Below are 27,700 nucleotides of genomic sequence, written 5' to 3'. Positions count from 1 at the left end.
TTCATGTGTCACGGTGTGTGTGTGTGTGTGTGTGTGTGTGACGGCCGGTGTGTGTGTGTGTCTGTGTGTTGTGTGAGTGCGCATTTTCACGCTTGATCAGTGTGTAAAATAAGCCCGCCGGCTACGCCGCGGCGTGTGGTGCGCACGATAAAGGTTCAATGCCGGTCATACTATATGTTGTTATTTCAGTCTTCTCCCTGCAACATATTTTAATGGACTTACATTTTATCATTATTCATTTACTTATTTCTTTTAGCATCATCATCATTATCATTGCATATTTTTTCTTTCAGGCCTGACAGAGCGCGTTGGGCTGCGCAGTCAGGCAACTTTCGATTTTTCCGAACGCATGACGCCTGAACTGAATTCATCTGGGGTCATAACCAGGATTTTCACAAGTTGTTCGGTGCTGGATTCTTCGCATTTGCAAAGTAGATAATATGTTTTATTTTTGCAATTGTACATTGATCTATACCATTTTTAGATCCGTGGCATTTGTACGGACAGAAGGCGGCGAATTTGTTTTCACCTTGGGAGAGAGAGAGGTGTAGAGGGTGGGAGTGGGGTGGAGCGGGAAAGAAGGGAAATCACCCAAACAGATTGTGTTTGGGTCATGGCGGTCCACTTGTCTCGATTTTGTTCGATTTTCGACTGAGGTTTTGTTGTTTGAAATCTGACGTGAGTAAATTAGATTTATGGGAATATGTTTTAAGTCTGAATTGGTATAAGTTCAAAACATACCACGAAATCGGCTGATTCTCTGCAAGTTGACAGAATCAGACCAGTTTAGCAGAAGAGGAATCAGTTCATCCATTTGATTTTCATCTGAGTGGTTCATTTAATTCCATTTAGTTTGGCAGCCGCATCTGAAAACAGTGTGCTGTGAGTGTGAGGTGGAAGACGAGCAGCGTCGAGCAACGAAACTCGTTGCCGCTCTAAGGACAAGCCATATTCTGAAACTGCCCAGCTTTGAGCATCGACGAAAACGCGGCGATATGATCGACTTATACAAGTTCAGCTATCCAATCAGCTATCTGATGAAGCCATCATAGCAGGCCCTGCCAGCACAGCACCATCAGCGCACGGTGGATCACCGTCAAGGCCTGCCCCAACCACTCATTAAATCTCTATATGTTTTTAGCCAGCCCTTTCCTGGACTGTTAGCAAAGGCTGGTGGGACTACCCCTTCATCATCAAGGGATAGTCTTTGTACAAAAATATTTTCATTTTGTGTGTCTCTCAAGTGCTCCCACAGTTTTCTGTTGCAACGATAGCCAATATTGGCTCCTGCAACGTACAAATCCAGATCCAGATCCAGAAGTTCATTCACAGCATTTACAAGACTCAGAGACCTCAGATCAGATGCTCCACTAGTAGGAAAATCAAGGGGAATAGTCTAAAGCTGAGCAAATCTCACTGTAGACTAAAAGTTATCTTAAGGCTCCTTCACAGAATGAGTTGTAAACTCATGGAATAGTTTGCCAGACACGCTTTTAATGGTGTCAACAGTCTCAACCTTCAAAAATAGACTGGATGCACACTGAGCCACCCTACCCCCACTGTACAATCCAGTATGCTACTCATAGGTTGTCCATGCATGCCACCATAAGTGATTCTTTATTTTTTACCTACAGAATGATGAACAGGGCTACCCAGGTTGCTAACATCTAACAAGTTCAAGTTAAGTTAAATAAATTTGAAACCACCCAGTTCAGGAATGTTGTTGGCAATTGTAAGCCTGATAACTTATTTTGAATGTGTGTATGATATGTTGATGTCTACATTGCAGTGAATCTGGACTAGAATGCAAAATGGATGAAGACTCGACCCCAACCCGTGTGGCATATGAAGATTTAACTCCATCACGAATGCGCAATCCCTCTCCACCTCCTGAACTCCTAACTGAGGAAGCAAACGCAGATTTTATCAAGGGAACAGGATACAGCAAAATTTGGGTCTACTCTGTACTCCTCAACCTGATGCAGGTGAGTGCAGTGCTCAAGGCATCATTATCATGAATTAAATATATTTGTAATTATTATTCTTATCAGCCATCATAAAAGAGAATTGTCTTGAAAGTTGAAGTCTGTGTCCCTTCATACCCTGTTCATGCTGTGGTGATTGATGACCACAGTTTTCATGTCCAGGCCTGGATGAGAGTTTTGTTTTTAGCTGCCCCTTCATCTACACCAATTGCCATTTCATTATTTTCAGTGTCATTACTTCCACCATACTCATTCCAAGTCACCCATACATAGCTACACCTAATTTTCATTTCCTGGCCTGGATCAGTTTGTTTTTCCCTCCCCTTAGTGAACCGTGATCATTGATTGTTTTTTTTTCACTTGGAACAAAGGAAGGTGGCAGAATGGTTAAGAGGCTTATCTGCCAATACAGTGTCTTTGAGGGTCTGGGTTCGAATCCCAGCTTCGCCCATTCTCCTAGGTTTGACTGGAAAATCAAACTGAGTGTCTAGTCATTCAGAAGAGACTATAAATTGAGGTCCTGTGTGCAGCACACACTGAAAAATAACCCTTGGCAACAAAAGTGTTGTTCTCTGACAAAATATAGATTTATACATGCACTCAGTGCCTGACTGGCGTGTTGGCTTTTGTTGATCAGGCCTGGCAGAAGTGGTGTAGAGAATATATATAATGGATTTTTCCAAACACAGTGACACCTCCTTGAGAAACAGAAACTGAATTTGGGACAGAGGGATCTGTGCTTTAAAGATAAAAAGGATGTGACTTTGGGATATGAGTGCCAGAAAGATGCAATAATCTTCTTTTTTTTTTTTTTTCAAACAAAGATTCATCTTTTGAAGGCAATCTAGTTTTTTTTTAAAACTAATTAAAGTAAAAAGACCACAACAATCCAGATGTATTCTCATTACATTTCATCTTGTTGTCTCATCTGTGACTCAGGATTTTCATCAAAAAAGAACTGTGTGTTGTATGTTGACCTTGTATTAGTGCACTAATAGTTTCTTTTGGACTGCTCATGCAGGTGCTTTGGCATACAACTACAAACCAAGTTGTGGCTGTGTAAGGAGTGTGACACTGAGTAGGTAGCGGCAGCCCCCATGGCCAATGCTGGGAAACCTATGAACGCCTAAAAAATTGACTTATTTTGAAGTGCATTTTCTCAAATTTGATTTCATTTTGTGAAAAACTATCCAGCTGAAATAATTATTTATCATCCATATTTTAAATTTTTATTGTGTTTGCTTTATGCCATGCGTGAATGAGTTCGCAGACAGAAGAAAAAGAAGTGTACTGTAACGCGAAATAGCGATCCTTGTTCAATGGCGGCCGGCGTCTTTCTGAGCGCAACACAGTTAGTTTCAACCACATAGTGGAAAAAAATCGCATCCGTTGTTTTCGATTCATTGGTTACTGTTCGAAAAACTGGGAGCCGTGAAAGGCGAAAGTTCAAGGAGACCTTTCCTGTGTTTTTTTCCAAGCCTTGGGCGAAGTAGGGTAGTTAGATCTGAGCGCAAAGTTACGGGAATTTTTCGGCTATCTTTCAATGCCTCGCGCAGTTCGAAAATGAAATCCGACCCTGTGTGATACTGCATGAGTGGTAAAGAGCATTTTCTGCTGATTTCAATGGTATCTGAAACTAAGATTTTTGATCCATGAGCAATTTGCTCCAGCGATTCAAAAGCAGGTACCCCTCTTCGTCAGTTGCGTCGGCCCAATCAACATTCGACACAGGAGAGTGGCACTTCATCTAACACAAAAACGGCATTGTTTTTCCAGAAAATCTTAAGTTTCATCAGTAAGTTTTATATTATTTTTTAAAACGAATGTCTTTAGCACTTTCATGCACAATATTGAGCTGAAATTCTTTGAATCAGGATTTTGATCAATGTCAGTAACTGAACAGCTTGGATCTATTTCATCAGTGTTTTCGTAACATGACACCGGGTTTCAATCAGAACACGATTTATTTTTTTCTGAGTAAAACACACAAAAATTGTTGATACAGAATGAAAAATGGACATGTTAAAACGGAGCCCATGAATTCCAGTTACTAATATTTGATTGACTTTTGCTTTATTAAGCAAAATATTACCAGGGTCCAAAACCGGATGTGCTCGGGACAGCATTAGCGTCGTCTGCTACAGACTCGGTGAGTGTTAAATAAGTAAGTAAAAAAATTGTAATGTGGTTTCTTTTTCCATAAAATGAGCATTTCATTCAACATCACACAAAAGTCTGATATTCTAGTTGCATTTTGCTTCAATAGCTGTGAAACTATATTAATATATACAGACAGATAGATACTATGCTCTCACATTCCAAAAAGAACAAGAGCACCAATACATACTAACCCTGTGCTCCCCCCCCCCCCCTCCTCCCTCTCTCTCCTCTGCAAACTTCACTTTAATAATTTGCTGAGAGTTGTATAGTCATTCCCCTCACTTGTCTCTGTGTATCTCCCACCAATGGTAAGGAGAGGGGAGGGGGTTGTCAATGGTTGTGGCAAACTTGGCACTGAGCCAAATCACTGACCACTTGCTCCCACTGAGAATCCCTGACTGCTGACAGTGATATAACCCACCACCTCCTCCCTCTAGTCATCCCCCTTCCCCATTTCTTTCCTGTCAGTGGAGTAGGTGTGTGTGTGTGAGAGAGAGAGAAAGAGAGCGAGAGAGAGAGAGCAAGTTTGCATTTGCACATGTATGCTTGTGAGTATATGTGTAAGTATGTCTGAGTATGAAAAATGTGTAATGTGAAGCGATAGATTATTAATTTGAACAGTGCAGTCAACATCCTGTTTCTTAAAAAAAATTTAACACCAATTTTTAACAAACTAAAATTAGTAAAAAGAAAATCAGTACAATAACACCCATAGCCTAAGCTGCACATCAGGTTCAGTCAAACTAATATAACACTATCTGGGATCCAGCATTTAAGAGTGTAATGTGTGTGTGTGTGTGTGTGTGTGTGTTCATGTAACCCATGATACGCTGTGCATCTCAACTGCATGAAACAGAAAACAAAGGGATAATTCATGAAATGATAAAATGCAAAATACCATGCACATATTGTGAATGAAATATTCACTTTGATATATATATATATATATATATATATATATATATATATATATCTAAGACATGCATTCTCACATACACACACAAATAAAGGTGAGTACACAAAATATATATCAAAGAATAAGATACTAAGTATGATGCGCATATTAACAATAAAATATTCAGTATTTAGTAATCAGATATACCTAAGACATTTAGTAATACATTCATCTCAATCATGAAATGTAGTACCCTGAGTATTTGAGTAAATAATTGCATGCAACAAAGACACACAAGTTGAACAGTACATGTGGATGGCAAAGCTCTTGTCAGCAATTGGAAAGGACAGACCCCCAAAACTTCAGCCTCAGTTGTCAAAGCATAAGTTGTTGCTGCAATTTGAGTTATTGTGTGAAAGGTAAATGCAGCCAAACAGTTCAGTGCAGTGAATTTTGTGTTGCTGTTGAATGAATACTTAGCTGTTAGTATGCCATTTTATGATTTTGTTATCACAGTGTTTTCCTCCCACTCAAAACACACCGAAATTGACAAAATCCTAAACATATATTAAACTGAGAGCTCTGTTTTTGGTTTTATGTTTTAAATTGAATATAACATTTGTTCTTACTTATGAGCTGATCTGTGTATCTAACATGTTGCAGAAACGGCTGCTCATGGCAGGGCATGCAAGACCTATTCAATGATCCAAAAAGGCCAGTATGACATCTCATGTAGCGAGCAGCATGTTATTGCTGGAAACCTGTGAGTGCCAAAAAAGAGATTTTTTGGTGTGCATTTTCTCTCTTCTGAATCAAATGCCATTTTGTGAAGAAATAAAGATGCATCATCCACCTTTTATTTCTTATTTATTGTGTTTCTTCTATAATGAAATGCATGACTGGGTTCATGGATGGAAGAAAAAGCTAGAGAGCTGAAAGAAAATAGATTCATATATCTGTCATTTTTGCTAGCAACTTATGTAATATTTGCTCCCTCCTGGGAACCTTTGTTGTGGAATGCCCCATCAACCTACCCATTCTGTATAATGCTCTCAAGTTGCATTTGTTTAAAAAATTGCAGTAATTTTGCAGAAGCTGATCAGCCAAGACCACTGGTAACTTATTGTGGCTGTAACTTCAATATTTTTTCAAAACCAAAAATTTTGAAGAAGTCTCATCCACAACGTGCACCCTTATTTATGAGAAAATCAGGTATCATTCCTTTTCTGCCAACTTTAGATGGAAGTTTTTAGGTTGATTTTAATTCATTTTGAAAGCTTACATTTCACTAAATACACACACAAAATTTCCTGGTCCTACTTGTGACAGTTACTGAAATATTCATCTTTGCAGCATGCTACCCCAATAAAAAGTCTTTTTTCCGCTGGTCAAATTGAAGATTTTTCAAAGTTTGAGACTCTGATACTTAAAATTCAGTTAATTATCCTGCCTGAAAAAAATTCAGTGCACTTTTTGTGATGTATTCTGCAAGATATTTTATTATGAAATGCAACTGTCTATTCTTTTCAGTGCTGTAGACCTTCAAAGTTGCTATTCTGTGCAGATTGACATGTCTTGATTTTCTATTTCCCCCTAATTTGACAGCCATATTTTCCAATTTCTTTGCTTCTGAAGTGTTATTTTTTTCTTGTGCAATATGCCATTATCATATGGTTTTTAGAAATATATGAGTTTTCATTACAGTACCCTCATGGACAGTACAGTATGACTGTGAAAATGTAAAAATATTAAGTGCTAACAGCATGTACGCATCATCACATCTTTAAAATGGAATATCTTCAGAACCAATCAAGATATTCACTTACTCTTTTTTTTGTTTTCCTTATATTGTCATGTTGTTTGCCAAAAATCACATTTCAGTCATTGTAATGAATATTTAAATTTTCACTGCCACCACCTACACTGCGGATAATGCCACAAAATGACATGCACAATGGGGCAGCTAAAAAAATTTTTTTTTTTTTTTTTAATAAGAAAAGAAAATAAAGGGGGAAAGAAATGCTGTGATCAGAGCAGGAAAAACAACTATTGTAACAGATCTTGAATAAGTTACAAAACTCATTAATGAAACTTTTTTTTTTTTTTTGAGACTAGAGAGAGTGGAGTAGAACTTTCTGAGCCTTTTTCTATCCCAGTGTTTTGGCTGCATACCCCCCCCCCCCCCCTTTTTGATGTGAGTGAAATATTTTAAAAAAATGTTCATTTGTTGTGCAATATTCAGGAAGTGGAGAGGCATGTCAGTCTGGAAGCAGAGCCAGAGGAAAATGAGAGTGGCATTGTGGAAGTGTCGGAAAGCCAGCAGAATGAGTTGTGCATATTGTGGGATATTACCATGAATGAGGTCAGTCCATCCTCTGAAAATATTGTTTATGCAGAAATTTGATGATGGTATTTTGACTCACTTGTTTTGCTGTGTGCTATCAGAGTGCATGTAATCTCTTTTTATGTCTCAGTTGGTGTGTGTGTGTGTGTGTGATTGGGTGTGCATGGACACATACAAATACATGCACACCCGTACATGCTTACACAAATTCCATACCCACACCCAAACACAAACATGAAAATATGTGTGCACACACACATATATATATTGCACATACATTTATATCCTCCCCCCTCAGCCCCCCTCCAAACCCCCCGCTCCCCTCTCCCACAAAATCACAGTGCTCATGGATGTTTGGTGAGACTGAAAGGAATGTTTTCCCCTGTCATCAGGATGTGGCCAGATTCCTGATGGACCCAGAGTACAACACCGTGAAAATCCTTACTTTTGCAATCTACAAATCAAGGGCACCACGAATCAATGTAAGTCATTGGCAGTTGCTTCTATCATGTATTTTGTGCTGCACCATTTTCCTTACTCTTTATGAAGAGCTACAAAAAAAAAGGACTGATTTCATCAGCAAAGTCAGTGACACATCCTCTTAAATGACTTGCTCACCTGTTTCAAGTAATTTTACCTTATAATTTTCTTTTCTTTTTTTTTTTTTTTTTTTTTGCATAGTGCTCTTCCATAGTCAGAGTGGTGCAGCATAGCATTTGGTTGAATGGGATGCACTTAAGTGTGGACAGATTGAAAGAAAAATCTGATTTTGTGCTATATTTATAATATTCATTTTAATTACACATACTTAACTGTGACCCACTAGTGCAGACTCCGGCAGGGGTCTGACATTCCTGTCCTGTGCAAACTACTATACACCTTTGCGGAGAAAACGAAAGTAGCTACAGCCGATAACCTCCCGGAAGTAGGTAACCTCCCATTTGCCCCCCTGACTAGTGCCCTCTTTTTCCGGCAGCCATCTTGACTCCTGTTCCTGTGCTCTTCATACGGCTAAGTTTTTTTTCGTATTTTCTGTCTGTCTGTCGATTCTCTGGTGTTCTTGTTTTTTGTCAAATTATGTCTTCAACCAGGTCACATAGTTATGTAGCTTGATTGGGGAATCGTGCTAAAATAAAGGCGCGATCGCAATCGATTCGCTGACACTCTGGGCCCTCTACTCCTGGTCCTCTCAACAACGCCAACCCACCGCCTCCTCCACTTCCTCCGCTCCCTCCGGTCAACTCCAGACCTCCACCACCTCCTACACCTCCTCTGGTGACTTCTAGAGGTTTGTTGCCACACACTCAGGTCAGTGTTGCCTTTAATGTCATTTTGATTGATCCGCGAACGCACTCGACGCGATCCGCGTTTTCTCGGCCCTGCCAGTCGGCAGTGTACAAGTCGATCTCCTCTATCTCTTTACCCATACCCACAGTTGGAATGTGCCACAATCCCTTTGGGGAAACAACACCACCAAAAAAAAAAAAAAAAAAAAAAGAAAAAAAGGCAGCTTGTTTTGGATCCGCACGTTAGACTGGGCCCTATGTGCGATGCGTCCATAGTGGCGGCCGTGACATCGGATCACGCGACCCCCCACGCGGCATGCCTCGACCGTCTCGGATCCAGTGCGACCGAGGCGCGTAGGGATGCCCTCCCCTGGTGTAGGGAGGAAGGTGGACCACTAGGGGACACGCTTGCCCATACGCGTGCACCCCCCTCCTTGTCCGGATCACCCGATCCAAGGGAGGCAACCCCTGCTTCGGCACCTTTGCTGGTGACCACCGCAGTTATTTCCCTTGCACCGGCACTGCTTCTCGCCTTCAGTGCGAGTGCGTGCACGGTCCCACCAAGCTATGTGGTGATGACCCCATCTGCCACACCGCTGAGTGCTGCTGTTTCCCATCCATGGCGTCTCAGCAAGCTGCTCAACCAAACAATCAGCAACTCATTGCTAACTTGTTGCAGCAATTATGCACCCGCCTGCACCGCCCCTCGCCCACAGAGCAGGTACGTGTATGCACCATTGGAACTTCGGCAGTGCTGGATTCTTCTGCCCCATTGCCTAACTCTGCTGTTACCCAGACTAATATCGGCACTTCCACGTTGGAGTGCCTCTTAATAACTCGATCCTGCCTCTCGGCAGTGCTCGGGCCGATCTTGTCTATCCCTTTATCCGTCAACACACAACAGCTGAACGTCGGTCCTCTCGCAGGAGCTATTCAAGAGATTGGACCGCCGTTCAGCTACAGGGGGATGCACATCCCACGGCAAGCCGACGGATTTATCACCCCCTCGTCCACGACGCCCATAACACTGGATTACGGCGCCATCATGCCACATGCCCCGACCGTCTCGTGTCTGATGGCGACCGATTCGGGTTGGGATGCCCACGGCACTAAGGGACATTATAATTATTCCCCTTGCGGCCGTTTTCACCTGTGTCGGTTACGGTGGCATCAAACCACGGACTCTCACACACAGCATGACACTCCTCCCTCTACAGTGAGGACACGTCGCACCAGGGCATATGTGCTCTAAATACACCATCCTTTTTGACGATTATCGGCGCCAAGGGAGGCAACTCCGCATTTGTAACCTAGGCGGTTGAAGCTGTAGTTACTTTCGCCGACACAGCACGTCACTCCTGCCCCCCGGGCTGTCCACCAACGATGTTTTCTTTCGGTTTCTCATTGGGTCCTCATGCCCAGTCATGGACTTTACACATCTTTGCACAGCAACTGCACTTTTCTTGCTGTTTCTCAGGCTATTGGCCACAGGAAATAAATCACAATATTTCCCCTTCTATCCTTTTGATTTTTTATCACAATCAACAATCACGAAATATATATACACACACCAAAAAAAAAAAATCTATAGATATGTATATATACACACACACACACACATATACATATATATCTATGAGATATCTTGCTACATTTTTACGCATATACACACACATATACATATATATCTATGAGATATCTTGCTACATTTTTACGCATTTCTGCATTCATTTATAGATGTGCACTTATCCCTCGGTATACACATGTGTGTGCGCTTATGGGATAGGTTCAGACAACTTTCATATTAACATGTACAATTATATTTCTATCTCTATTCATTGACATCTATTCATTGAGATTCCCTACATAGCAATATAGGCACACTTGCATTTGCGGCCTTCTATTCACAATGCCCAGAACTCTATGCCTCTACATACTGGCACATTATTCATATGTGTATGTACATCTCATATATCAGTGCATACACATTGATCTGGCTGTCACGCCTAAGGCAAGCCGAACATGGTGGGCTACCTCTGTCTCATGCCACAGTTTCCTTTAAACACATATATCACTTCCACAATCGGCCCACAACCGATGTGGATTCATCAGATCAAGCCACATGTGCACCTCCTTGCATTGATGCTTAACTGCGCTCAACTGAGACAACCCTATAGGGTATAGAATAGAATAGAATAGATTTTATTGTCATGAAACCGTAAGGTTTATAAGACACAAGTGCAATGGTAAATGAATGAACGAATGAAAAACACACAATTTATCAATCAGTTAATGCGGTAAATTGCAGCAGCATTCATACACAAATTTTCCTAATCTTGTTTGTATATATTCATCATCTGTTAGCATCACCTGACTGGGAATATGTCCTGTGTTATTCGAATTTTGAATATCCTTTAAAAATTGTTGTCTTAAGGTTTTATATTTAATACAATGATCAAGAAGATGGATTTCGTCTTCCAGGATGTTACACTTGTTGTTTTTTGTCAAATTATGTCTTCAACCAGGTCACATAATTATGTGGCTCGATTGGGCAATAATTAAGGCGCGATCGCAATCGATTTGCGGACCCTCTTGGCCCTCTACTTCTGGCCCTCTCAACAACGCCAACCCGCCACCTCCTCCATGCATGCACCCTCCCCCTTGTCCTGAGTGTCCAATCCAAGGGAGACAACTCCTGCTTCGCATACTTCCCTTTTACCAGCACTGCCCCTCTCCTACAGTGCGGGTGCGTACATGGTCCCACCAAACTATGAGGTGATGACCCCATCTGCCACACCGCCGGTTGCTGCTGTTTCCCATCCACTAATGGCGTCTCAGCAAGCTGCTCAACCAAACAACCAGCAACTCATTGTTAACTTGCTGCAGCAATTATGCACTGTTGCCACACCTTGCGCCTGCACCGCCCCTTGCCCACAGAGCAGGTGCGTGCACGGCCCATTGAACTTCAGCAGTGCATTGAACTTCGGCAAGCCAACTGACTTGCCACCCCATTGTCCACGACACCCATAACACCGGCTTACGGCGCCGTCATGCCACATGTCCCGACTGTCTCGCGTCCGATGGCGACCGATTCGGGTAGGGATGCCCACGGCACCAAGGGACATTATAATTATCCCCCTTGTGGCCGTATTCAGCTGTGTCAGTTATGGTGGCATCGAACTACTGACTCCCACACGCAGCATGACACTCCTCCCTCTACAGTGAGGAAACGTCACACCAGGGGATATGTGCGCTAAAGTCGCCATCCTTTTCGCCAAGGGAGGCAACTCCACATTAGTAACCTAGGTGGTTGACGCTGCAGTTACTTCCCTTCCACCTACACAGCATGTCACTCCTGCCCCCCGTGCTGTCCACTAACGATGTTTTTTCAGTTTCTCATTGGGTCCTGCTGCCCATTCCTGGGCTCTACACAACTTTGCACAGCAACTGCACCTTTCTTGCTGTTTCTCAGGCTATTTGCCACTGAACTTTTGGGTTCTTCATCTCCCCACACTTGCACACAGTCCTCTGCAGGCAACCAGTCATATTACCATTCTTTTCTTGTTGTACACAATAACAGAAAATAAATCACAATATATCCCTTTCTATTCTTTTTGATTTATTATCAAAATCAACAACAACGACCAACCCTCCCCCCCCTCCCTGCCCCCCCTCCCAAAAAAGAAAAGATATCTTGCTACATTTATACACATTTCTATTTACATTTATAGATGTATACTTATCCCTCGGTATATGCATGTGTGTGCACTTATGGGATATGTTAATACAATTTTCATATTAACACGTACAATTATATTTCTATCTCTATTCATTGACATCTATTCATTGAGATTCCCTATATAGCAATATATGCACATTTGCATTTGCATCATTCTGTACACAATGCCCAGAACTCTCTGCGTCTACATACTGGCACATTATTCATATGTGTATGTACATCTCATATATCAGTGCATACACAGATTCCTTTCCATTGATGATTATGCACACTTCCCATTTACTTGGGTATATCTGTGCACGCTACACATATGCTTATACAGCCGCTTATTTCTTGTGTCTCGATCTCTTGTCATTGGCATATTTCTGACATCATCACTTGAGTTGATGGAAGTTTATAATCCCTTTGCACATATATGTATTCATTTTCATAAATTCATCCCTACCTTGCTTTCGGAGGACGACTGCACTCAAAAAAACACAAAAAAAAGAAGAAAAAAAAAGAAAAAAGAAAAAAAGAAAGAGCCTCATTCACGCCTGAATGTATGCTCCTTCACATCTTCATGTGCATCTTCAGTAGTGGCTGGTCCTTAGGGACCCACACACACACCCTTCCCACCCACAGGGCTAAGAATGCCCTCTCTTGATGCAAGGACGGACAAAGCAACCCAACTCATTTTCCTGCAACAATCACCCATAGGGCTGGAGATGCACAAGGAGGGATGAGGCAGTCCAACTTAGAGGTGCCACTCCCGACACACATGCCTTTCATTCCTTCCAAATTTGTAAGGCATCCCTTCTTCCTCCCCTTGCCTACAACAACCCTTGGTTTGCACCACTGTGGTTGTGACAACAGCTCCACATCCTAGCCAGCCTTCCCATGAAGGGGTGTCTATCTTTGCCTTCCAAGTTTTAGCGGACCCAAAAACTGCCCACTGGGCAGGAGACAATCACCCTAAGCCCATCTCTTCCACTCCTGTCTAGTAGCAGAAGGCCTGGGTCATAATTGTTTTCCTCTACATTTGGCAGAAAGGCATATTGACGAGGACGGTTGCGTCTCACAAAGCACAACGAACCGTCCATTAGCCACAGGGGTGTACCTTTCTGCCCACTCATACCAGCACAGCAGATGCCACATTCAAGCACATCAGTTCGCCTCATCACCTTGCTTGAACACAGATCCAGCATCAACGTCTCAAACAATTGGCGTTTGAAAGCACTTTCTGCACTTGGTCTTCCCTGCTCGATCCTTTCAGCCTCAACGCACACCCACTGCTGTGGTTACAGATGGGCATTCCTTCTCAAGCGCTGTCTTTCCAGTGAGACACTTCCAGGGGTTTCTAGCCTAGGCAGGCTATCCCATCATGGAGCTCCAGCCTTCAGTCAAGGGCCTGTCAGAGGATGACTTTGTTGTCACTTCGGAAGCAAGCACCATGTCTTTCAGACACACGGTTGCACCACAAGACCCCGTCAACTCCTTCCGGCTTCCTTACATTGCAACATAACCTGCATGGTGGACACCTCGTCCCTCAAGCACACAGCATCTGTTTCCTGATTTACCCATGCTGATTGGTGTCCTCCTAGGAACAAAATATGATAATCAGTCGTGTACTACAGTCACCATCAGAACAGCAGAGGAGGCAACTGCTGTCCCAACTATCCGGGCTGGAATTTGATTATACAATTTATAGTAGAGAGTGTTTTGCCCAAGTTGCATCCCCGGTCCCTCGATCAAGAGGGCCTTAGGACTCATCATTGGGACGGATCCCAAAGGCTACTTAGGCCCAAGGCTACAGCACTAAGTCCCAGTGCAATTTGACTTCTAGTCTGAGAGACATAGTCATTCATGAAAGACTAAGCTGCAAATGATTTCCCTTTGCAATTAAGAAACCACTGATAATACAGCTCTCACTTTGCAGTTGGCCATACTGAAAACGTATGTCAGATCAGTGCTTTGATGTAAATAGCCAGTACAACACATCTGGAACCACTTACCTCCCTGCCCCGCCCCACTCCATCCCAGACTCAGTGTGCACCACACACAGCCAGAGGCCTGTCATGGATCCGGTCCCCTTTCTCACTAAAGAACCTTCAGCAAAGATTTTCCCCATGGAAACCCTCTTCCATTAGGAATTCCACCAAAAAATGAGACTCAGTGACCTGTGGGCACATGAAATGCACTTCCACAGCCTGATCCAACCCAGCCATTGACTGCTGACAACTTTCTGCAGGTTGCTCCAACATGCCACTCTCAGGTAGAGAAGCCGCCAAGCCTTCCATATGCCCCTTCGTGATGGTACCTACCTGGGCAATTACACAACCCTGACCCAGAGACACCAGGGACATCAAGTCTTTTGTTGCCAAATGTCTGCCATTCTATGCATAGGCAACATACCAGTGCTGTCATTTTTTGGCAACGACAAAAAAGTGGGGGTGGGGGGGGGGAGTGCCCATCGCCTGTCAGCTCGCATGGAGGAGCTCTACAGAGCTGGCTGTCATGCCAAAGGCAAGCCCAACATGGCGACCTACCTCTGTCTCATGCCACAGTTTCCTTCAAACACAAAAATCACTTCCACTATCGGCCCACATCTGTTGTGGAATCATCAGATCAAACCACATGCGCACCTCCTTGCATTGACGCTCAACAGCGCTCAAATGAGACAACCCTATAAGGGTACGTGTTTCCTTCCCTTCCTTTGATTCAAAGGGCTCTCAGTAAAGTGTGGATTCAACCCACGGACCCGATTTTCTTTGCGCTACATTTATCAGCACAGCTGTGGTCCACAGACCTCCCCCACAATACAGCTGCGGACCTCTGTCTTCTTTGCCCGCACCAATATCCTTAGGTGACTCAGTACACTCTACTTTCGTCGAATTCTACTTGAGGGACACCTGTCGCTTTAGGGATGATGGCTCATCGACTTCTACCAGAGAGACGTCGCATGCCTGCGGGATGATGGCTCAAGAGGCATCGCTTCTGTGGTAGTTGCACAACAGGCCATCGCAGCACACAGACAGTAGAATAGGCGAGCCCTCCACCTTGTCGTGCTATTCTGCACTAGTTGGGTCACGGTTAAGTATGTGTAATTAAAAGGAAATTTTCTATCTAAAATTACGTTTAAATAACATACTTATGGTGACCCAAATTTAAGACCCTCCCGTCCTCCCCGCTTCCTGTTCTCCCTGCTCGCTGCGCTGGTGATGGCATATTGCTGTCAAAAGAGGGCGCTAGCCAGCGGGACAAAGGGGAGGTTACCTACTTCCGGGCGGTTATCAGCCATAGTTTCGTTTCTCCGCATAGGCGGATAGTAGTTTGCACAGGACAGGAATGTCAGACCCCTGCCGGAGTCTGCACTAGTTGGGTCACGGTAAGTATGTTATTTAAACGTAATTTTAGATAGAAAATTTCCTTTTTAGGAAGAAAATTTCCTTTCAAGTGGAGATCCACTCTGAGAAAAGTTGGGAAGATATTTTGTGCTTTATTTTTTAATTTTTTAAGTCATTAAAGAGGATAACAATAGAGTGGAAATCCATTATGAAGAAAAAGATGAAATTTGGAGGACCGGTAGGCTCAACCAGATCTATACTAATCTTATAGTTTGTTTTGGTTGCAGTCAAATTCTGTACCTCAATGGTGGAGGGAGGACAGAAACTGAGCATCCTTTGATGCTGTTACTAAGGTTTTGTTTGTTTTCTTGTTAAGCAACAGTTTGGAATGTCAACATTCTCAATAAAGAATAAATTACAATGAAGCAGGTGTAAATTAATGGTTTAAATCAGTGATTGAATCAATTTACATGATAATTATGCAATCAAAAGTCCCATAGCCTTTTACAGCAGTTAGCAGTGAATTCATATCCACTTTGTCTAGAGCTTGGCATACAAAAGCAGGGCCAGATCCTTTCCCTCCACCATTTTATCCTTCCCCATTTGAAATCAGGCACCCATTCACACCTACGTGGAGTGAGGATAATAAGAGTGAACTGCCTTTCCAAAGGACACTGGTGATCACTGGTGAACACTGATCAGAAGTCCATCGCCTAACTTATGCTGCCATGGTTTATCCCAACAATTAGTGAATTCTGCTGTATGTCATGGAGTACTCTGTTCACATTGATGGTAGATCTCTGCAAAAAGACTATGTGCTGAGGAGGCTTTTTTGTTTGTTTGTTTTTGCTGTGCAGGAACTGTGCATTGGAATGTTGGGAAATATTTGCACTGATCGTCAATGCTGTGTGACTGTATCAGAAAATGAAGACCTTGTGTGAGTAATAACCTGGATTTGTTTGTATGAAATGCTGTGTAACTGTATCAGAAAATGAAGACCTTGTGTGAGTAATAACCTGGATTTGTTTGTATGACTTCACCCCTTGACCGCTGAACCTTGGTGATAGAAAATCAATGTGGCTTGAGTTGGAACACAATTGAAGAGCAGTGGTGTCATTGATTTTGCCAAAACATAGTAACAAAGTACCAAGAGGAAGAAGTCTAGACAAAGAAAGGTGACACATCCTGACCTGTAAGGTCTCTTCAGCAGCACTGAAGGGGTTAAGGGGTGATAGTTGAGATCTGCAGAGCCTGGGGTTTAAGATTGTCTGGATAATGAACACAATTTAAGTGGTAATGAAAACTGCACATTTTGTTTACCTTTTCATGTCCAGAAGAATCACAGTAATTATTCATTCTTTTTTATTTTATGTTTATACAGAATGTTCACAATCATGACTTGTTGATGTTTGTTTTTGCAGTTAGTTGATATTACTGGTGATAAGAACATAAACTAATAAAGTTTTATAATACTTTTATTTCTAAATCACTTGCACTGTATGTGCAGTATTGTTGGGTGATATCTGCAGCTGCTGTGAAGGTTAGGGTGAATTACAATATTTGTAAGCTTGCTGTAAATTGCATTTGGAATAGAAAATAGAATAACTCTTGATTCCAGTTCTAATATTTGTGTACTGGTACAGAATCCAGTACCCTTCCATACTTTCCATTAAAGCACATGCTTACAATTGGCTTTTGGCATTGTATATTGTATACAGTACCTTGCCTGTCCTCCCGAAACCTGGAGGGGGTCAGGCTGGTGTTCTCTTGACCCTCTCCCGGGAGGGTCACTACCTTGTCGTGGTTGGGAGGCTTAGTGGCCAGTGATCGAGCGAGCTATGTCGGCGGGGGCATCAGTGCTTCTTGGGGTTTTGCTGCTCTGGTCCCAGGTCTTAATTGACAGCCTACATAGCCATCGTAGCTGTTCGGGCTGAATAAGTGGTGGTTTTTGTACTGATGCCCCTGATAGGGCTTCCCATGCCGAACAGGTCGTGAGTGAGGCCCAGACTAAACGTGACCCACTGTCCCTTTCGCTATTCTGTACCACTGTGTCTGAAACACAGAGTGTGTCCCATTCCATCAAGTGCTATGCTGTACCACTGTGATGAAACAGAATGTGTCCCATTCAACCATGTGCTAAGCTGTACAACTGTGTCTATAAAACACAGAGTGTGTCCTATTCCACCAAGTGCTAAGCTGTACCACTGTGTCTATGAAACAGAGTGTCTCCCATTCCACCAAGTGCTATGCTGTACCACTGTGTCTATGAAACACAGTGTGTCCCATTCCACCAAGTGCTAAACTGTACCACTGTGTCTATGAAACAGAGTGTGTCCCATTCCACCAAGTGCTAAGCTGTACCACTGTTTCTATGAAACACAGAGTGTGTCCCATTCCACCAAGTGCCTTTTTACTGCCTGTTTTCTGTCCTCAGCTCCCCATCAAGCCTTCTTTTCCACATTCTTTTTTCTCTGCGGCCTTCTTTAGGCCCGCCGTGTTTGCCGTGTGGCGCGACCTGTGATGGAGGGGAATGAGATCCTGGGGATTGAGAGAGCACGCTGCTCTGAACACATCCCTTTGGCTCGGACCTCTCCTAAGACAGGCGGCACACATTGGCCCGTGTGTGTCAATCGGCTACCCCTTCGTGGGGCTGGGTCAAGACTGGCAGTTTAGAGGCTAACGAAGATAACCCCTGTAGTGCTCGGTTCTCTGTCCCCGGGAGCCGGGCATGATCGGGGGGGAACACGTTGGAGCTAGGCTGTTGGTCGTATATCCCTCCTGAAACCTGGAATGGGGTCAAGCTGGTGTTCCCTTGACCCTGGCCTCTAAGTTGGACCCCATGGTGGGTGGGTAAGGGAGGGATGAATTTACAATTATTAAACATGAATCCTAAACAAACCCCCCCCCCCCCTAAACTCGGAAAAAGGAGGAGACCGGGAACAGACGACTCAGACTCAGACTCGGAGGTCGTTGAGACCTTTGGATTTTGGCCATCGTGGCTTGTGATGGAGGGCGCTGATGACGACAAGCCCTTGTCGGCTCTCAGCTCCTTCGCTATCCAGAAGGGCTTCCAGTGTCTGGCGGGATCGCTGAAATCCATCAAGAGGCTCAGGAGCGGAGCGTTTTTAGTGGAGACAGAGTCAAAAAGGCAGACACAGCTTCTTCTCAAGGCGACCACTTTTGTGAATAGGGCGGTGAAGGTTTCCCCTCACAAAGGTCTCAACTGCTCAAAGGGGGTTATCAGATGCCCAGAGTTGAAAGGTGTGTCTGAAGCTGAAATCAAGAGTGAGCTGTCCTCTCAGGGAGTGACCGACGTGTACAGGGTGACGGTGAGGAATGGGTCGGACAGAGTCCCGACCAACACTTTCTTCCTCACCAAGGACATTCGAGTCGGATACCTGATGGTTAGTGTAAGCCTATACGTGCCGTCCCCTCTAAGATGTTTCAAATGCCAGAAATTTGGACACGTGAGAGACCGATGCAAGGAGGAAGAGGCGTGTGGCACCTGTTTGAAGGCGGCGCACCAGGGCGATTGCGTCAGTCCAGCCCGTTGTGCGAACTGCGGAGGTGGCCACCCGTCCTCATCGAAAGACTGCCCCGCCTGGAAAAAAGAAAAACAAATCCAGAAGGTCAAGACAGAATAGAAGATATCCTTCTTTGAGGCAAGGAAACAGGTGGAGGCCGTGTCGCCTAAGGCGTCTTACGCCTCTGTCGTCAGACCCAAGACGGTGGACGTCGCGGTTCAGATGACGTCCACTGGGACGCAGACGGACGACTTACCCACCTCGTTAGAACCGTTGGCCTTGGGTGGAGACGCCGTGTCCACCCCTTCCCATCCTGTGCGGCAGTCCTCAGGGGCTGCCGGGCGGGAGAGAAAAGCCTTGGGCGGAGGCACGTTGTCCGCCTCCCGCCCCCCCCCCACCCTCCGGCACCCCTCGCCCTGCCTCTCGTCTGCCTGGCCCTCGGGTTGGCAGAAGTGGCCAGAAACCCCCCGTACCTTCTAAACTCAAGGAGGGGAGGGTTGCGGCCTCGGCGGGATCAGGAAGAGCCGAGGTTGTGGATATTCCGACTTGGTCGGAATCAGAAAAATCCAGTTAAAAAAATAGATACTCCATCTTGGCCGACCTTGAGCCACCGCAAGCAGAGGAGCAGGGGGTAGCGATGGAATAAGCTGCTGCTTTTTTTTTTTTTTTTTAACCTTCTTAATGGCAGTGATCCACTGGAACATCCGGGGGTTCTACGCCAATTTCCAGGAACTCCAGCTGCTTTGTTGTGCTTTGAAACCTTCAGTGCTGGCGCTGCAGGAGACTCTGCAAAGAGATGGCAAGGTTTTATCCCTCTCTGGTTTTAACTCTGTTTTTAAACCCGCTCAACTGAAGCAAGAGGGATTGACGGGAGGTGTCGCTCTTTTTATTCGCAAGTCCCTTTTATACAGTACAGTTCTTTTAAGCACCCCTTTACAGGCGGTGGCAGTCAGAGTCACACTTGAGAAAACCATCACTGTCTGCTCTCTGTACCTTCCTCCTGCCGTCCGTGTTCTGAGGCAGGACCTCATGAACTTGGTCAACCAGCTCCCACGTCCGTTTTTACTGTTGGGCGACTTCAATGGACACTCCCCTCTCTGGGGTAGTGAGATGACATCAGCCCGAGGTCTTCTCTTGGAAAACCTTCTTTCCGACATGGACTTGTGCTGTCTTAACAAGTCTCCCACTTACCTTCATCTGTCCTCTGGAAAGCTCTCGTGTTTAGATCTGTCGGTCTGCGATCCATCGTTGGTCCTGGACTACGAGTGGAAAGTGCACGACGATCTGCACAGGAGTGACCACTTTCCTGTCGTCCTCCGCCCCACAGATGGAGAAGGTGACTCTCTGCCTGACCGCCTGAACTATGACAAAGCAGACTGGAGTTTTTTTTACCACGAAGATAAGAGCGGAGCTGCAGGAAGAAACAGTATTGAAAAGCAAGGACCCTGCTGACACTCTGACTCGGATCGTTTTAGATTGCGCCAAAGCAGCAGTCCCATCGTCTACCTCCAAGCCTCAGGTGCCAAGAACGCCCTGGTTCAACGCGGAATGTCGGGAGGCCCGTAAGTCTCGGAAGAGAGCGCAGCGACGCGTCTTTCGGAGACCGGAGACCGATAGCATTCGAACCCATCAACAGCTGAGGGCGAAAGCCAGGTATGTTTTTAAAAAGAGCCAGAGGAAGTCATGGAGAGATTTTTGCTCTTCCTTAACCTCCAACACACCCAAGAAGAAAGTGTGGAGGGTTTTAAAAAGAATTAAGGGCAAAAATGTATGCCCAACCTTTCATCATCTTAAACTTTCAGACGCTCTGGTCACAGAGAAGAAAGCAGTTGCCAATTTGCTTGCCTCCACAATTGAACAGAACTCGAGATCTGCTAACAAATCTGCTCGGTTTCTTAAAACCAAAAACCTGTCAGAAAAAACACCATGTAACTTCTTTTCCGACAACACAGAGAATTACAACCTTCCTTTCACAATGAATGCTTAAATCTGCCCTTCAGACCTGTACGGATTCCTGTCCAGGAATGGACGAGGTCCATTATAAACTCTTAAAGCATCTTCCCCAAACCTGTCTGGACACCCTGCTTAAAGTTTATAACCACATCTGGGTCATAGGCTTTTTTTCCACCCTCCTGGCAGAAAGCCCTCATAATCCCGCTGCTGAAACCGGGAAAAGACCCCTCGAACCCCTCCAACTACCGCCCAATAGCACTGACCAGCAGCATCTGCAAACTGATGGAGAAGATGGTCAACGGTAGACTGATGTGGAAACTAGAGACCGACGGCCTTCTGGCGATAGAACAGTGCGGTTTCCGCAAGCATCGCTCTACCGTTGACCATCTGGTTCGTCTGGAAACCACTGTAAGAAATGCCTTTGTAAACAAACAACATGTGGTGGCCATATTTTTTGACTTGGAGAAAGCTTACGATACCACCTGGAAATTTGGAATTCTCTCGGACTTGCACAAGCTTGGCTTCCGAGGGCACCTGCCTCAGTTCATCCACAATTTTTTACAAGACAGACAATTCCAGGTGAGAGTCAGCACCACCCTGTCCGACATTCACGAGCAGGAGCTGGGTGTCCCGCAAGGGAGCATCCTGTCGCTGGCTCTTTTCAGCATCAAAATTAATGACATCGTTCAATCCGTTCAGAAGGGATCGGACAGCTCGCTGTTCGTGGACGATTTTGCCTTATATGCAACTGGCAGCACGTATGCCAGCATCCAGCGACGGCTTCAGCTCTGCGTCAACAAAATCCAGTGTTGGGCAGAGGAGAATGGCTTTACATTTTCGTCCTCCAAAACTGAATGCATCCATTTTCATAATTTTCGCCAGTTCTATCCGGACCCTGAAATCCGTCTGGGAAAATCCACCATCCCAGCGGTCAAGAAAGCCAAATTTTTAGGGGTCGTCTTTGATCAGAAGCTGAACTTCCTCAGCCATATTAAACAGCTGAAAGTATCTTGCCAAAAAGCCCTTAACATCATCCGAGTTGTGGCACACACGAACTGGGGTGCTGATAAGAGAACTCTCTTGCACCTCTACAGAGCCCTGGTCCGGTCCAAACTGGATTATGGAAGTGTAGTATACGGCTCGGCCAGACCGTCTTACCTGAAACTGTTGGACCCTGTACACCACCAAGGGCTCCGTCTCAGCTTAGGTGCTTTCCGCACCACCCCTGTGCACAGCCTGTATGCAGAGGCGGGGGAACCGCCTCTCTCCAACCGCAGACTGAAGCTGACCCTAAACTATTATTTGAAATTGTTTTCTGAACCTGCAAACCCTGCTTACGACGTTGTATTCAACAACCCTTTCGGTAAGAAATTTAAAGACAACCCAAACTGCATACCTCCCCTTGGACTCCGCATTCAGCCGCACTTAGAAAATGCCAATCTGGATGTCGGTGGCATCTCAGATTTCTCTAAGTTCCCTGACAGCCCTCCGTGGACCTTTACAACACCTGAGGTCCGATTCGATCTGGCCTCATACCATAAAGACTCCACCAGTTCTCTGGCCTACAGAACTTACTATTTGGAACTTTGCCACAAATTCCCCACTTTTCAAAGCATCTTCACTGACGGTTCCAAGTCAGAGGGCGGAGTCGCTGCATCTGCGTTCTCTCCCGCCTTTCCTGACCGGCCCTCAACGGAACACATCTTGTCTGACAGCTCGGTGTACACTGCGGAACTGACCGCACTGGTTCTGGCGGTAAAAATGGTTCTCTCTTCGAAACAAAAGAGATTCATGATCTTTTCTGACTCCTTGTCAGCCCTGGAGGCGATCGCCTGCAGGAATATCACTTATCCCAAACTGCTGGAATTTTATGAAGATTTTACTCTCGCAACGAAGAAAGGATACGAGGTTGTGTTGGCCTGGGTTCCCGGACATGTTGGCATTTGTGGTGGTGGTGGTGTGTCCATCGAGATCGATGATGACCATCGTTGTCATCCAGCTGGGGGATTGGGGGAGGGTGGTGGTGGGGTGGGGGGGAGGATGCTCATGAATCTATCTGTGAATGCGCAGATGGCTGAATAGTCCAATCTGCACACGAAATGTTCGCTGACAGTTGGGGCAGACAAAGACAGGCATATCATTGTCAGGGAGCTTGTTTGCCCGTGACTTTCTGGCCTGCCTCTTCTGAACAGCTGCTGCAGTCCTGTTGGCCTCGCATAACTTGGCGCCTTTGTGCACAGCAGCGCGCCATTTGTCACGGTCCACTGCAGATTCCTCCCAGGAGTCAGGGTTGATATCAAACGCTTTAAGGGAGACTTTCAGAGTATCTTTGAAGCGCTTCTTCTGACCTCCGTGTGATCTCTTCCCTTGTTGCAGCTCGCCATAGAAGAGCCTTTTGGGCAGCCGATGGTCTGGCATGCGCGCCACGTGTCCAGCCCAGCGAAGCTGGGACTGCATCAGGATGGTGAAGATGCTGGGAAGGGTGGCTTTTGCGAGCACCTCTGTGTCTGGGGTCCTGTCTTGCCACTTGATGTTCAGTAGCTTCCTGAGGCATGTTGTGTGGAAGTGGTTCAGCTTCTTGGCATGTCGTTGGTACACTATCCAAGTTTCGCAGGCGTACAGTAGTGTGGGGAGAACTACTGCTCTGTAGACCTTTAGCTTGGTCTCAAGACTAATGCCTCTTCTGTTCCAGACATTTGCACTGAGTCTGCCAAAAGTTGCACTTGCTCTTGCAATCCTGACGTTCACTTCATTGTCGATGGTCGCATTTCGTGACTGTGTGTTGCCAAGGTATGTGAACCGCTCCACCGCACTGAGTCTCTGACCGTTGACTGTGATGTTGGGCTCAACGTAGGGTTTCCCTGGGGCTGGCTGATGGAGAACTTCAGTTTTCCTCGTGCTGATGGTAAGGCCGAAGTTCCTGCTGGCAGTGGCAAACTTGTCGACGCTGAGTTGCATGTCAGCTTCAGATCCAGCGTTGAGGGCACAATCATCAGCAAACAAAAAGTCTCTGATGATGCTTGTCATGACCTTCGTTTTTGCTTGAAGCCTTCTGAGGTTAAACAGCTTGCCATCTGTTCGGTACTTTAGGCCGATTCCAACATCGCCATCTCTGAAGGCATCAGTAAGCATTGCAGAGAACATGAGGCTGAACAGCGTTGGAGCCAGGACGCAGCCTTGCTTGACACCATTTGTGACAGCAAAAGGAGCAGATGTTTCGCCATTGTCCTGGACTCGAGCTTGCATGCCTTCATGGAATTGGCTGACCAAGGAAATAAATTTCCGAGGGCATCCGTACTTGGCCATGATCTTCCACAGTCCCTCTCTACTCACGGTGTCGAAGGCCTTAGTGAGGTGGACATAGGTGGAGAACAGATCAGCATTTTGCTCCTGACATTTCTCTTGCAGCTGCCTTGCAGCAAACACCATGTCGGTGGTTCCGCGCTCTTTCCGGAATCCACATTGGCTCTCAGGCAAATGGCCTTGGTCAAGGTGTGCTGTGAGGCGGTTTAGTAGGATCCTGGCAAGTATCTTGCCTGCGATGGAGAGCAAGGAAATGCCCCGATGGTTATCACAGGCTTGCCGGTTCCCCTTTCGCTTGTACAAGTGAATGATAGATGCATCTTTGAAATCCTGGGGGATCGTCTCTTCTTTCCACATGAGTGAGTACAGCTGATGGAGCTTCTCAGTCAGCACAGTGCCTCCATCCTTGTAGACCTCTGCTGGTATGGAGTCTGAGCCAGGTGCTTTGCCACTGGATAGCAGACGGATTGCTTTCTGGGTCTCAAGAAGTGTTGGCGGATCGTCCAGTGCTTCGATGATGGGGACTTGTGGGAGACGGTCTATGGCTTCATCATTTATGGAGGAAGGGCGATTTAAGACACTGTTGAAGTGCTCAGCCCAGCGTTCGAGAATTTTCTCCTTCTCGGTGATCAAGGTATTCCAATCTGCACTGAGGAGGGGGGATGATCCTGAGGATGTGGGGTCGTAGACTTCTTTTAAGGCATCATAGAACCTCTTCATATCGTGCCTGTCAGCATATCCCTGGATCTCATCAGCTTTGTCACTCAGCCACTTATCCTGCATCTGGCGTAACTTTTGCTGAACAGTCCTGCGGATGGCATCGTACGCATCCTTTTTTGATGTGGACTTTGGGTTGCTCAGGTAGGCTTGATGCAGACGGCGTTTCTCATCCAGAAGCTGCTTGACTTCATCACAGTTTTTATCAAACCAGTCTTTGTGCTTTCTGGTCATGGGTCCCAGGGTCTCTGAAGCTGTACTATAGATCAGCTCACGCAGGGTCCTCCAGTCAGACTCCACATTCTGGTTGTCCAGAGAGGCAGATTCCAGACGATCTTCCAGCAGCTCCACAAAGGACTGTTTGATGGTGATGTTATTCAGCTTAGCGATGTTGAGCCGTTTTGGAGCCTTCTGGCCTTGGGGGCGTCTCTTGGGCTGGATTCGAATATTCAGCTTCGAGACTACAAGGCGATGGTCTGTCCAACACTCGGCGCCGCACATGGTCTTTGTTACACGTACATCTTGCCTATCCCTTTTCCTGATGATGACGTAATCGATGAGATGCCAATGCTTTGAGCGAGGGTGCATCCATGACGTCCTGTTACGGGTAGGGAGGCAGAAAACTGTGTTGGTTATCAGCAGTTCGTGCTCTGCACAAGTCTGAAGCAAAAGCAATCCATTTGGGTTGCAGTGGCCCACACCGTGCTTTCCAATCACTCCATCCCAGGAGATGTAGTCAGAGCCAACTCTAGCATTGAAGTCCCCAAGAATGATGAGCTTGTCTGCTTTAGGGATAGCAGCAATGACAGAGTGAAGGTCCTCGTAGAACTTCGCCTTCACTTCATCCGGGTTGGTCATGGTTGGGGCGTAGGCACTGACAATGGTGAGGTGCTTCTGGCCAGATGCCAGTGGGAGTTTCATGGTCATAAGCCTATCGTTGACTCCCTTTGGGATTCCAGCTAGCTTGCTGCCAAGTGCTGTTTTTACTGCAAAACCAACGCCAGCCTCATGTCGCTCTTCGCTTCCTCGTCCACTCCAGAAGAAGGTGTAACCAGATCCCCGTTCACAGAGCTCGCCTTCGCCTGCAAGCCGAGTCTCACTCAGGGCTGCGATGTCAATGTTGTATCTGGCGAGTTCGGATGCAACTAGTGCCGTTCTCCTTTGGGGTCTGTCCGCGTTATCTCTGTCCAGGAGAGTCCTTATGTTCCAAGCACCAATGGTGAGAGGAACGATCCTTGTGTTTTTCTTTTCTTTCTTTTTGTTTCGACCGCTGATGTAGGGTCCCCGCCAGCCGCGGTATGCTGGCCAGGGTGATATGGAGCAGGCAATTTTTAGGGCACCTTTTCTAGCCCCTTCCTCATGCCAGGGAGGTGAGCAGTGCATTCCTAAAGAGGGCTACTCAGACGCTCAGACGGCTGCCGAGCTCCATCGCTGCTCCTGTCGATGAAGAACGACCCTATGGCCTGAGCCGCCTGCGTGCAGGTCTGCGGCTGCGACTGCCAGTGTACCCACACCTGTCGTTTCGTCGCTCGCCTGTCGCCACAGGACTTGAGGGTGATGAAGTGATGAAGGATGAAAGGTCATTTTGGATGACTGATGACTTGCGCGATGAGTTTGTTTAAAGTGAAGAGGAGTTGCGCAACGTCGACCTCACTCTCTCGTCCGGGTCCACCAATTTCCAGTGGCAAGACTAAGTCGAGATGACCGGAGGATGAGCACGGATGCAGTGGATGACCAAGATATCCTTTCGGTGTCTCTTGCTCTCTGCACTCCACATTGCGTTGCTGTAACCGCCTTCCTCTCCGTTGAACCGATAGGTTTCTTCCGCAGATTCTGCCGGATCCAGACTTCGCATTCATGGATAGACACACCCCGGGGGCCAACTGCGTGTGGCATGCACACAGCACAGTGGAGCTAGATGGCCGTCGGTGGCTCTCCTGAGCCAACGCCCTTTTATGGATGTCCATAAGGGTGTCTAGCCACCCGCCTCACCAGTCCCGGAAGGGAGCAGTGGGAGTGTCGGTTTAGTCGCCGGCAACCCGGCCCTGAACAGGTTGTACTGGATTACAGGTTACCAGTAGCAGATCTAATGACCTGACCTGACCTCGTTGTGGTAACGAAAGGGCGGACCTGCTGGCCAGGAACGCTGTAAAGAAAGAATTATCCAGATCCTTTGCACCATACACAGACATGAAGGGGAAGGTGAACACTTACGTTAAGGATCTTTGGCAAGAGGAGTGGAACACCCAGATGGACAACAAGCTCTTCCAGATCTGTCCAGACCTAAAAGAGACCCTCCCTTCGGGGGTGAAGAACAGAAAGGAGGAGTCTGTGCTGTGCAGACTGCGTATGGGGCACACTTTTTTTTTTTTTTTACTCATTCTTTGTTGAAGGGGGAAGAGGCCCCTCGATGCATTCCCTGTGACGAGCCTCTCACCGTGAAACACGTGCTCCTTGATTGTTGGGAT

General features: G+C 45.9%; 1 protein-coding gene across 1 annotated transcript in view; it reads left to right on the top strand.

The window, feature by feature from the left end:
• The first annotated feature begins 584 nt into the window (after nucleotides 1-584).
• Nucleotides 585-27,700, top strand: part of LOC143286837 (uncharacterized) — a 75,530-nt gene continuing 48,414 nt past the window's right edge. The window contains exons 1-5 of the mRNA XM_076594667.1: nucleotides 585-678; nucleotides 1,790-1,985; nucleotides 7,283-7,402; nucleotides 7,777-7,866; nucleotides 16,593-16,672. Of these exons, the coding sequence (XP_076450782.1) occupies nucleotides 1,812-1,985; nucleotides 7,283-7,402; nucleotides 7,777-7,866; nucleotides 16,593-16,672 (464 nt within the window). The 5' untranslated portion in view covers nucleotides 585-678; nucleotides 1,790-1,811. The remainder of the gene's footprint in view (nucleotides 679-1,789; nucleotides 1,986-7,282; nucleotides 7,403-7,776; nucleotides 7,867-16,592; nucleotides 16,673-27,700) is intronic.

This window comes from Babylonia areolata, chromosome 10, assembly GCF_041734735.1.
Source record: "Babylonia areolata isolate BAREFJ2019XMU chromosome 10, ASM4173473v1, whole genome shotgun sequence".
Lineage (NCBI taxonomy): Eukaryota > Metazoa > Mollusca > Gastropoda > Neogastropoda > Buccinidae > Babylonia > Babylonia areolata.
This window is presented reverse-complemented; position numbering and strand designations above follow the sequence as displayed.